Raw genomic sequence first — 12,176 nt, forward strand, 5'->3', positions numbered from 1 at the left:
CCAAAATTTTTAAGAAAACCGCCACCCCTGAACACGGGAAGGGTTTTTTGGGTTGAAAGGCCCGGGAAACAAATCTTTTTGAAAGGTCCCCTTAAAACAAGCCCGGGGGGGGGGGGGGGGGGGCAAAGAGGCGGGAGAGCTGGGTCCAGTGCGCTCTGCTGCTAGGGGGTTCGGGACCCCCCCCCCCCCCTAGCAGCAGGGATGAGCTTAATTGTGCAGGGGGGGTACCGAGCAGTGGTGCGGCCGCTCCCGCCCAAATGCGAACGCAGGAGATAAAATGCTATGCGGCGACGTTCCGTGGGTAGGATCAAGTCGCCGCTCGCTTTCATCACAAGCTCCTTGAGGGTCGATTCCGCATGGTACGGGACCCCATGAACACCCCAGCGCACGCCCTCCGCCACATGGGCTGCCATCGGCAGGCGGCGGCGTCGTCGCAGAACGAGGCAGACCGGAGAGCGACGAGTCAGAGGATGAAACAGCGCAGGAGAGAGAACGACGAGAGTGGGACGAACCAAGAACGCGAGGCGGCATGAAGGTCGCTGCGAGAATTGGCGAGAGACTGCAAAGAGAGATAGGAACAGGCAGACGCCCAAGCGCCAAGGCTAGGCCCAAGGGTGGGCGGGCGACGGCTAGCACCACCACTCCTCTGGGGACTCCTTAAAAATAAAATCCCTGTGTGCTCTGTGCTGCGCGATCGCCGGCTCTGTTGTAATTAAAATGAACTCGGGGGCGTATCTCGTGCACTCAGATTACAACAAAAGGCGGTCGCACGACACGAGTCGAAGGGACGGCGCCTGAATCAAAAGACACGGCCACATCCCTGGGACGAGCGAGAGCCGCGGTCTTCTTAGCGCTGCTCTTGGCGGCGGAGCGTCCGCCCGGGCACGGTGTGCAGGGAACGCGTACAATTGGTGAAAAGGCGTTGGTACTCATTGATTGCGTGCGCCAGCAAGGCGATCAAGAATGGTTCACTCGCAAACATGGTCGCAGTATTCCACTTCTTCCTCGCCGCGACGCATTGACGTCGTGAGGTAGGATTCTCGTCGTGCTGCAGGTGGGCTGCTACATACCCGCCACCAAGGGCCCTTGCCAAGTTTCCAAAATAGTGTGCTTCGCAACTGTCCTTGTCTCTGTAGCCACACGGGCACAACTGAACGAGGAGTGTGCACGGCTGCATGAATACAAGGTTGGCGCCGTCGGCGCCATGCGGCAGGAAGATAACGTCGGCCTGTCCCATGAGATCGAGCCGTTCGCCAAGGCGGCTGCCGCGTGGCCAGACGACGTCGAGGCCGGCGGTGTGCGCCGCAGTGATCACTGCAGTGTCGTTAGCCATGGCGCGACGTCTGGAGCGCTTGAGCCACAGCAATGACTGGGGCCTGGCAGAGCTGCGGTTTGACACACGCGCCCAGACCGGTGACCCAGACCATTTCGATCGCCCTTCTTTAATGAGTCGGGCCCGCAGCCCGTGAAGCTCGGCCGTCAGGGCAGAAGCCTGTGCTGCGCTTCGTCTCGCGGTCAAGTCTGCCGCCCGTGAGACGCCGACGATCATATTGTCGACGCGGACACAGCGGTGGGGCTGGGCTCGCGGCAGCATGCGCAGCCCCGCGCCGCCCCATGTGTCGATTGACCAGCCCGCTCGCAGCCGGCCGGACTGTGCCCTGAGTGGACATGTGCGCGTGCCGGACTGCTCGAATAGCGCCACTGGGGCACCACGCCCCGCCATCCATTTCGTCCACGAGACGGTGCTCATGTGGTAGCCCGGCATGAAGACCTCGTTAAGCCACTCCCCAAAGCTTCCGCCGAAGAGTGATGGGCAGTTGTAGCGTGCAGCGAATGCAAAGGCGTCGCGCACTCGCCGCGTGGTGTGGCACTTTTGGCACAAGAGGCTGGCAAACGCCCTGTCCTGAAGTAGCTCAATTCTCGAGATTGGGCGTGAGCCACCTTGCTGTGGCTGTTGCATCGACATAGCCGACACGACGAAGAGGGTGCTGTTGTGCACGCTGAACATGGGCGGGCAGCGATGTGGGGCTGGGCAGCCGGATGCAGCCATCTTCCAACCCTTTCTGCCATCTGTGTCTGTGATCACCTCTCGGGCGGCGGCGCTCACGCATGCCTCGACATGCGACCGCTGCTTGCAAACGTCCGTGTTTGAGATGTCGGCGAGCGCATCGCGGCCTTGCTGGCGTGCCATGATCGTTGCGAGTGCGGCCATAGAGTGTTTGTCGGCCCGCACGTGGAATCTCCCATCTACATAGACGGCGTCTCGAAGCTGCACAAGTTCGTGATCGAGGACTCGCAGAGATGGCTCACCACGGGGAGCCATCACCTTCGCGTGGCATTGATGCCTCCTCTTGTCCAAATACGGGGCGTGCGTGGCCCACGCTTCGTCGCCGCTGCTCGCGTTCAGAATCGAGTCGTAGCGGAGAAGCACCGCGCGTCCGAGCGGCATGGTGAGCGCGGCGGTGACCGCCGAGCAGAGAAGCACCGCGCGCCCGAGCGGCATGGCGAGCGCGGCGGTGACCGCCGAGCAGACCTGGTGAGCGCGGCGGTGACCGAGCAGTGTGCAACAGGGTCAGACGCTGTTGCATCGCAAGCGAGCGCTAGTGAACGCCCAGGGAACCGATATGCCTTACAGTATTTTTACAATACTCAGGTCCCGCTAGCAAGTCATGAACAGGGTAAGGGAGGGAGGGAGAGCAAACAACTCTGGGAAGTTCACAGCTGAGCTTACCCAGAGAACTCCATTCTCACCCAAATGAATTTTAGCCCAAAGAATCCAACCCGCGAAGACAACTGTGTGCGTGTGTCACTCACTCACTCACACTCACACGCAGACAACCCTTACCGTAGTCAACAAGTAAACTTTGTGCCCTCAGCGCTTGTCGCATGCGGTGAGGCGTCCGCAGGAGCCGAGGGGCCGGCGGCGGCGGCGCGGCACCGCTTTGGCGGCGGTGCATCGATTGGCTCGAGCGGGCGCGCTCCCGCCGCTCTCGCCGCCGCCGGAGGAGGAGGAGGACGAGGAGGCGGGGAGAGGCCAGGACCGTCTGCCGCCTCTGCCACCGCGAACGCGAGTCCTGCGCACACCTCGGCCGATGCCGAATAATCGCGCATCTATTCAGCCGGATAAAGCTGATCATTCCCGACACCCCTGCTCCCAGTCGCGACAGGATACTCTTCTGCTACGTGGAGGACCAACGTCTTCCCCTAGTGACGACGACTCTCTGCCTGCTCCTCTGGAAGTTTACGCTGATCGACTTCTACAGGGTCGACATCGACAACGTCACGTTCAAAGCGGACGACGTGTGGACGGCTACTCTCACCCGACTCGTCCATGCGGCCGCCTCGAAATGCGTTCATATCCGCAGCCTCCGGAGAAGGTACCACTCGAGAGGGGAACAGCCGCCGCCGCGCTTCCTCGATCGATTCCAACTACTCGTGGCCCCCCTGTTCTCGTACGGCGAGTACGGGCAGCTCTACTTTAGTGAGGCCTTGACGAGGCATCTCAAATGCAGGGACCTGCACCACCTGCTGGACTACGCGACCAAGAGGGACGACGCCGCCAGCCGTGGCGACGCCGCTCCCTCGGATGACGCCGCGACAGCCGCCGCCGGCCAGCAGCAGCAGCAGCAGCAGCAAGCAACAACGCCCTTCTACGCCAACTGGACGAAACGGCTCCGTTCTTAGTGCTGGCGACGACGACACGCGGGGGACTGGGCGCTAGCCGCAGCTCCCCCGGGCCAACGGGGGCCTATCCCGGACCAGCCAGCAGGGGCATACAATTCCTGTACACCCCCCCCCCCCCCCACTGTGAATGATCACAGCGGACCCCTATTCACACCTAGACACGGAGGCACCTCTCCACGTCCGCAGCCGGCTCCGCTGCTCTGCAGGCTCCGGATAAGCCCTGCCCACGGCTCAGTCACCCTTACCTCACTCGGGATGCCAACACTAACCCAACCGCCGAGATCGACCCTTATGCAGGCGACCAGGCGCAAACAGACCTCGGTCTGAGAGACGGGCGAGGCCGCAGTCTGTCTGGATAATTTGCTGCGAACCTGAAGCCCATCTCCGCTCCGCTCGCCTAAGCTCTGCATGAGCGCTTAGGGGTGAGATGGGCTCAAAGGGCTAGGGGTGGGTGGTCAGGGCCGGGCGGTGGAACGGCATGGCTGAGTAGCCGGGTACGGCGAGAGAGTCCCGCCGCCCCTCCGGGCCATCTCGAGTGGCCGGCAGCCCACGCCATGCGGCGCTGCTGACGGAGGGATGTGGTGTGGAGAGCAGTGCCGCGGGGCGGCGCGGGCAGAGTGCCGGGGAGGTGGATGCCGAGGGCGGCGGCTGATGCGACTGGTGTCGGCGGCTTGCGCAGGCGGCGGTGAGGTGCGGGCTGGGGTCGCGGGCCAGTCTTCGGCTGCGGGGAGGCGATGAGGTGGGCGAGATGGTGGAGCGTGTCGGCGATCTGGCGGCGGCGGCGAGGTGGAGGCGGCGGCAGTGAGGTGACGCGTGAGGCAGTGAGGCGGCGGCGGCGGCGGCGGCGGCGTGGCGGCGGCGACGTGAGGCGGTGAGGCGGCGGCAGGGATCCGGCGGCGACGGTGAGACCGACAGCGGCGACGGTGGCATGGTGGCGGCAGTGGAGGAGGCAGTGAGGAGGAGGCGGCAGCGCAGGCAGTGAGGAGGCGTTATGAGGCGGCGGCGGCAAGGTAGCGGCGGAAAGGGTGAGGGACGTCTGAAACGTCGGAAATCAACAAAAACAAGGTACTCATCCGGCCCGCTGGGTGCGCTTCTTAGCTCCCTGGCCCTGGATGTGAGGTTGATAACTGCACTCCAAGTGCTCCAAGTACTGCTTGCACTCCGCCGAATCTCCGCCGCCATCGTCACCGCCGACGCCCTCACCATTCAGAACTCGGCCGCCGCCCGCGGCTTCGAGCTCACCCTCGACCCTCGCGATCTCGCCCGGCGCTCGTCGGGTCGGCCGCCATTGCGGTCGGCGCCACCACCTCCTCCCGCCCCCAGCAGCCGTTCACTGACCCGACCCTCAAGACTGACCCGACCCTCTCCGACGGACGCTTTGCAGAAGCCGTTCACACAGACCTCGAGTTCCGACATATTCTTTGGCCGCGTTGGGTAGCGAGGATTGGTGTAACGTGATCCACGGAGGCGTGTTTTCCCCAGTCCTCGACAGGCTCGTGTTTTCTGACGTCCGGCCGTCAGTGCGCGGAGTTGCCCTTTGAGCAATTAGGAGTGCAGTCATCAACCTCACCCCCCCCCAGACAGGGCCGGGGCGCCTCACCGCTCTCGAGAAGCCGTTCACGCACCTTGTTATTGACGAGAAAATACGTGTTGGGGCGCTTTGCGCTGGTCTAGGAGGCGGGGTTTTCTCCAGCCGCCGTTCACTGCTGTGTGTTACCACCAATTATTGGCCGCGACATGATATCTTCCTCTTTTCCGAGTCATCTGCCGCCTCCTTTCGTACTGTGTACATGCACGGCCGAGTTCGTATCGCGTCTCGAACCACTTTCAACAACATGCATCGCGGATGACTACAGTAAGGATAACAAAGGGGATTACTAGTAGGTGTTTTTGAGCTGCTACCGCGGTTTACTACGGGCCGACGCGGCTCGTGGCTTCGAGTGGCAGACACGCCCGAGGATAGCCTGGATTGCGTTCAATCCGAGCAGGTCGCGGCAATCTGCCGTGATCGGCATCTTCCAGCTCGCTGCCGCCTGTGGCCATGTTTCCATGAAGGCACACTGAAAGTGCATATCCAAGTATGGCAGCGAATACATCTCCTCTGCCTCTGGCATGTCCCACGTCTGGTTCCATCGCGTGCGCGAGAGCAGAGAATGGATGTTGCCCATCCGCGGGTCCTTCCTTTCGGCCACATAGAGTAAGTTGCGTGCATAGTAGTGGCTTGCACCACCATTGGCGTTCATCGTGTCGAGGTCAAGAGTGTCGTACTCATGAGTCCACTCACCGCTTGGTGCGGGTGCCTCAAACTTGAAGTGCCCGTGGCGTCCAATGATGATGCCGGCAAGCAGATTATTGTCACGAGCGAGTTTGCCGTACACGGATGCGTTGCCCGACAGCCTTGGTGTGTCTCGCTGCGACCACTCCTTCTTGCCGGCGCGGAGCTGCGCGTCGGCTCCATCGCCATAGATGCCACCCCAGCGGAAGGTGAGCAGTGCGCCCGCCCTAGAAGTACTGCGCGTGAGCCACGAGTCCACGTGACTGGCAAGCCGGGCGTCCTGATCAGGGAACGTGCCGCGAAAGGTGCCATTCTCGTCGGGATGCCGGCCGAAAGGAGGCTTGCCCACTGGAGTAGGTTTGCCGTCCGCTTTCAGGAGCCTAAACATATCGCGGTGCCTGTCAAACTCGTAGATCGCATTGACGGAGTAATGGTGCTCCCAGATGGCCGGTAGACCGCGCAACCACCAGATGAGGCGATTTATGAGCTGCCGCGTGACTGAGTCGCCCTCAAAAGCCAGCACCCGTCCCTTCAGACAGGCCATGATCTCCTCTGGCTGCAGCCACGAGGGCGCGCAATGATTCCCTTGCTGCCATTGCTGTGCCGTTCTCCAAACGCCATGCCTGCCGCCCTCCATGCGCCGGGCCGAGCAGCAGCTGGCATTGTTCACACACCATGGTGACGAGACGCGGGCTGGATGCTGTTCTGAGAAGGTGCCGGTCAGAGGCGTTGTGCACCCGCCCTGAGCCTCAAGTGCGTCCCAGAGCGGCACGGCACCTATACTGCCCATCTTGCTCACGTGCGCCTGAGGGTGATGCTGGTGCCTGAGGCTGAAGCTGGCGGATCCACCACAGGAGGAAAGCGTCCAGCGAGCCGTCGAGCGCAACGTGGCGATGGTGGCAAGCACAAGGACGTTCTGAATCACGTGCATGGGCATGCCGGCGGTGGAAAGATCTCCTCACGCGGACTTTGTTTCTTCTTTTTTGAGAGCGCCTTCGTCGTTAATAATACAAACCCAAGGGTCCCTTGTCGCAGTCACACACACGCATACCTCACGCCACTCCGCACTTTCTTCTTTTTTGATTCAGATTCTTGGGCAGTGTTTGCGTTGAGGGGGGTGGGGTGCGCCCTAAACCCACAGGCCCACGCCCTACCCCTTCTTTGCTATAAGCGGGTTCGCCGAGCGAGACTCGCACACGGAATCGCTGGCCTACCTCTGAATCTGAATCGTCCCCGCCGGCGCGGGGGGGACGAGTCCACCGACCGCATGCATGCGCACGAACGAGCACTTGCTTGGAGGAGGACGAACGAAACCGGGCGGGCGCACGAACCGTTCCTCTATCTAGCAAGCAGAGGCTCATCATACCGAGCATCACTTTAGTTGGTATGCCCCGCCAAGTTCGCCGCTCGCATCAGCGCAACGTTCACCGCGCCGCCCCGTCCGAGCAGCGCGATCGCATGGGTGGGATAGCCCGGTCATGCCGCCTGCTCTGTCGGTCGGTCTGTGTCTGTCCGCAAACGGTGTGGGCGATTTACTACGCGTATCTGCTCACTTAGTCGAGCGTTGTCTTATACTCCTTACAAACCCCGCACGCGGTGTTCAAGCCACGTGAATGCCGGATCCGGAGGTGGTTGGATGAGAGGGGGGGGGGGGGGGGGGCAAACCCACTTATTCTCGCGTCCACACACACACGCACAATCTCATTGTGTGTATTGCGCGCCTTGCGGGGGGCGCGCGGAAAAGAGGAACCTCTTAGAGCCATCGCCATGGTGCTGCAAGCAGCGGGCGACGAGAGAGAGGACTTACCGCCTCCCGGTCCCCCTCGGCACACCTCCGCTGCTTAATGTTGGACGACTCGAACCCGTGAAGCTTCCCCGTGCGCGGGTTACCCCGCACACGGGTCAGCCTGCCAGCCACGTATCCACGCAAAAGGGTCCGCTTTTTATGGCATGACACGTTCACAGGGTGATTCAGATTCCGACGGCGCCTGTTTGTTGCCCCCCCCCCCAAAACGGACATATGCTGGCCATTCTTACCGCATCGACCGCCTTTGCGCAAACCGCCGACAGCTGCGGCAAGTGCGTCACAGAATTTGACGCCGCCGGCGGCTGTGCAGCCATGCGTGCGTATGCATCAGTCGACGCGTTGGTCCCTGCGGGGTGCCACCATTGCGGGGACAAGGCAGCCGTGCACTGCGGAGTCGAGCCCGGCTCGGCCAACATGAACCCCCCCGCCGGCTCGGCCAACATAAGGTACGAGCGCAAGTACTGCTCCGCCGAAGGCGTCCCGATGTACGAAACCTGTGAGGGCTGCGGAGCCGCCCGCGGCGCGTGCTCTGGCGACTGCACAAACGACGACGGCAAGCACGCCAACTGCATGGAATTCTCGTGGGCGGATGGCGGCGTCTCGACAAAGGCGGAGTGCCGCAACATGACGCACGTGTCGCTGCACTTTGATGAGGCCGGGTGCACCGGCAAGCTCATTAACGAGCTGGAGGAGCAGGCCGACTGCTACATGATCGACCAAGACAGCGGCTCGTACGTGGACGTGTGTCCGGCTTGACCGGATGCTCCGCCCACTCGCCCGCCCGCCGTGCCGCCTCGCACGCCGCCCGCTGCGCCGCCCGCAGTGCCTCTCGCCCCCGGCCCCCCCGGGGCGGGCCGCCGGGCAAAGCGGCTGTGGCTCCCTGGTTCCCCTGGGGGAAAGCGGCCGGGCCGAAGGCCCATTCACCGGGAAAGGTTGGGCGGGGGGCGGAGCCGAGGGCAGCTCACGGGGTTGTCCGGTGGGGGGGGCGGGGCGGGGTGGGGCGGGGTGGATCGGGTCGGGTCGGGGTGGGGCGGGGTTGCTCGGGTCGGGGTGGGGCGGGGTTGTGGGGTGGGGTGGGGATGTCGGGGTGGGGAGTGGGTGGGCGCCGGGGTGGGAGTGGTGTGACTGCTCCTGTGGTGCGGGCGACGGCTTCTGAGGAAGCCGTCGCCCGCGCCTCGGCGTGAATCGTGTCGTGCGACCGCCTTTTGTTGTAAAATTCACCGATTTTCAAGTGTGAAGTGAGCCCCCCCGGGGGACCATCGGTGCCTGCAGACCTGCAGAGCGAAAGAGGCGCTCGGACACACTTGAACGAAACGGATCATCGTGTAAAATTCTTTTGGCCTTCTGGTCCTGAAGGTGCGCTCGCTATCACGTCACCAACGAGATGCCGGCGCTGGCGGCGGAACTAGCCGGGGCAGTCGGAGAAGGGGCAACTCCGTGGTCCGTGCACTGACGGTCGGCCGTCAGAAACCACGCCTGCGTGAATCGCGTCACACCAATCCTCGCTACCCAACGCGGCCAAAGGATATCCACCTCGAGAACCTCGAGAACTCGAGCTCTCAGAACCTTGTATGTATGTATGTAGTAAGGTGAAGAACAGTCAGGCTCGGACTGGACACCAACGCGGTATGGGTGGACGCAAGACAGACCTAGGTGTTAGATATGTATCCAGTGTATCCAGAACTTGGGTGGATACACAGTGTATCTAGTGTATCTCAACTCTCGGAAGCTGCCTACACACGCGCCCTCTCCGGCTCTCGCTCGCTCATGCCTATCTAGGAGAACCAAACTAAGCCATCGTGTCGTGCTCACTTTCTTCCTTTGATCCGTCAGTGTCCTCATCCGACTCCCAACGCTCCACGTCTGCGCTCTCCACCCTGCATCTTGCATGCGCAACTGCACATGCATCGCTTCGTGGCAAAACACGAGCTTGTCCGCGGTGCCGTGAGACATGCGAGATTTGTGGGCGCCCTGGATCTGGCCATAGACTGACCAGTTGCGCTCGGCGGCGGAAGCGGCGGCGGCCTGCGCGAGCACACGCGGTGCAATGGCCGACAGCAGCGGCAAGTGCTTGCCATACATCCCCCACCACGCTGCCGGCTCCATGTTCTTCGCGTTCTCGAGGACCGACGGCCGGCTGAAGACACCGTCGCGGCGCTGGTAGACGGCAAACTCACGCTCGGCCTGCGCCACACGCGCGACGACCCCGGGGCTTGTAGTCGTGAGCTCGCGCCACGCCTGCTCCGGGTTGGCCGACGCCATGATCTCGTCTCGAAGGCACAGGCGCTCGAAGACGATCATCAGCCCCTCCATCGTCTTCGAAACCGGAGCTGCGTGTGTATCTCACTGTGTATCCACTGTGTATCCAGACTGAGTGTGGATTCACGTGTATCCTGTGTGTCCAAACCACCCCCGGTGTGTGTCTAACACCTAGGAAGACAGATGATGACGACACGCACGAGCGACACACAGACACAAACAAGCTCACAAGACACACAGCCAGCGGGCTGCCACACATCCTGAGTTGGCGTACACATCACTCAGGCCACGTCCCCCCTGTCGCCCCCCACAGAACCTTTGCTCGAGAGATTTGTTTTTTGCCACGTCAGCCCCGCTAGGAATATGTCCTGCCGAGCGGCCTGGCTAATCGGGGCGTGCTGCCTCATCGCCGGCTTTAGTAGCCTCGGCCTGCCTGTCTCCAGCGTCGAGCCGCCGGCTGCGAGCAGCGACAGCGGCCGCGGCCACGCTCCCGCCAGCAGCCACGGCTCGGCTCCGCCGCCGTTGCGGTTCTGGCACCTCACCGACGTGCACCTCAACCTGTGGCACTCCGCGCGGGCGGACGTGCGCGACATGTGCCGATCCGCCGCGCCGAGCGCCGAGCGACGCCCGGGCAGCTTTGGCCACTTCAATTGCGACCCTGCACCTGACGGCCTCCTGCGGTTGGCCGTCGCGCGGATGGCCGAGGCAGAGCCGGCGCCCAGCGCGATCCTGCTCGGCGGAGACGACCACGGGCACGTCCCTCCGTCGCGCGACGGCGCCTCCGCCCTCTCCGCCTCGCGGCGCGCCGTCGCCTCCGCCCTCGCCGCTGCGTTCCCGTCGGTGCCGGTGCTTCCGGCTCTCGGCAATCACGACACCTGGCCGTACTTCACAGCGGGGGAGGCGGCGGGGAGCGCGTTCGCCGAGCTGGCGGAGCTGTACGGCGGCCACCTCGCGCCGGCGCAGCGGCGCCACCTCGCTAGCCGCGGGTACTACTGCCACCGGCTGTCGCGGCGGGTGAGTAGATGCTCCGTTCGGCGCAGTTTGGTCCTCAAGTAGATGTCGCCTCTGCTCAGTGCAATGGCCGAGGGTGGCCGAGGGTGGCCGAGGGTGGCCGAGGGTGGCCGAGGGTTGCCGAGGGTCGCCGAGGGTTGCCGAGGGTGGCCGAGATGGGCCGAGGTCTGGCCGAGATGGGACGGGAGTGGGCGACCGTGGGTGGCGGCCGTCGGGCAATCTCGGGTAATCTCCGGCAATCTCGAGTCATCTCGAGGCGGGGGAGTAGGCGGCTGTGGGTGGCGGCGCTCGAGACGAACTCGCTCTCGCTACGTTCGGAGGAGGAGGCGAGATCGCCCGAGATCACCCGAGATCGCCCGAGATCGTGCTCTCGCCACCTGCCGAGGAAAGGCGCGAGATCGCCCGAGATCGCCCGAGATCACCCGAGATCGCCCGAGATTACTCTCTAACTGCCGAGGAGGAGGCGAGATCACCCGAGATCGCCCGAGATTACTCTCTAACTGCCGAGGAGGAGGCGGCCAGCCGGCTCGCAATCTCCCGCAATCTCCCGCAATCTCCCGCAATCTCCCGCAATCTCCCGCAATCTCCCGCGGTCTCCCCGCAATCTCCCGGCGCCAGCTAGGCGGCCAGCCGGCAGCTCGACTGGATCCGCCGAACAGTCGACGCGGCGGCGGCGGCGGGCGCGTCGTTGCTCGTGTTTGGCCACATCGCGCCCGGCGCGTCGCACGTCGATTGGGACTCGATGGGGGCGAAGTCTACTCCGAGATGTCGCCGAGATGTCGCCGAGATGTCGCCGAGATGTCGCCGAGATGTCGCCGAGATGTCGCCGAGATGTCGCCGAGATGTCGCCGAGATGTCGCCGAGATGTCGCCGAGATGTCGCCGAGATCTGCCGCGAGATGTCGCCGAGATGTCGTCTAGACGAGAAGTCGCGAGGGCTGCCTCGCCCTTGCCCCACCACCGCCGTGTGTGTGTGTGTGTGTGTGTGTGTGTGTGTGTGTGTGCGTGTGTGTGTGTGTGTGTGTGTGTGTGTGTGTGTGTGTGTGTGTGTGTGTGTGTGTGTGTGTGTCTGCTGTGTACCCGGGCGCCTGCTGCGCGTGCGCCCGTGGGCAGGGGGGAGCTTGGAGTTCGGGCTGCCTAT

At 63.4% G+C, this 12,176-nt stretch overlaps 2 protein-coding genes across 2 annotated transcripts in view; both read right to left on the bottom strand.

The window, feature by feature from the left end:
- EMIHUDRAFT_233497 (hypothetical protein) overlaps window positions 1–1,333 on the bottom strand; it is a gene marked incomplete at both ends in the record, with an annotated part of 2,115 nt that extends 782 nt beyond the window's left edge. Inside the window, 2 exons of the mRNA XM_005782147.1 lie at window positions 293–406; window positions 907–1,333. Coding sequence (XP_005782204.1) covers window positions 293–406; window positions 907–1,333 — 541 coding nt within the window. The remainder of the gene's footprint in view (window positions 1–292; window positions 407–906) is intronic.
- Window positions 1,334–9,499: 8,166 nt separating this feature from the next.
- Window positions 9,500–10,079, bottom strand: EMIHUDRAFT_233501 (hypothetical protein; the record flags this gene model as incomplete). Its single annotated transcript, XM_005782148.1, has 2 exons — window positions 9,500–9,537; window positions 9,614–10,079. 2 exons carry the CDS (start codon window positions 10,077–10,079, stop codon window positions 9,500–9,502), a joined length of 504 nt encoding a protein of 167 aa, XP_005782205.1.
- Between the last annotated feature and the right edge of the window lie 2,097 nt (window positions 10,080–12,176).

The sequence above is a fragment of the Emiliania huxleyi genome (genome assembly GCF_000372725.1).
Source record: "Emiliania huxleyi CCMP1516 chromosome Unknown EMIHUscaffold_192, whole genome shotgun sequence".
Taxonomy (NCBI): Eukaryota; Haptophyta; order Isochrysidales; family Noelaerhabdaceae; genus Emiliania; species Emiliania huxleyi.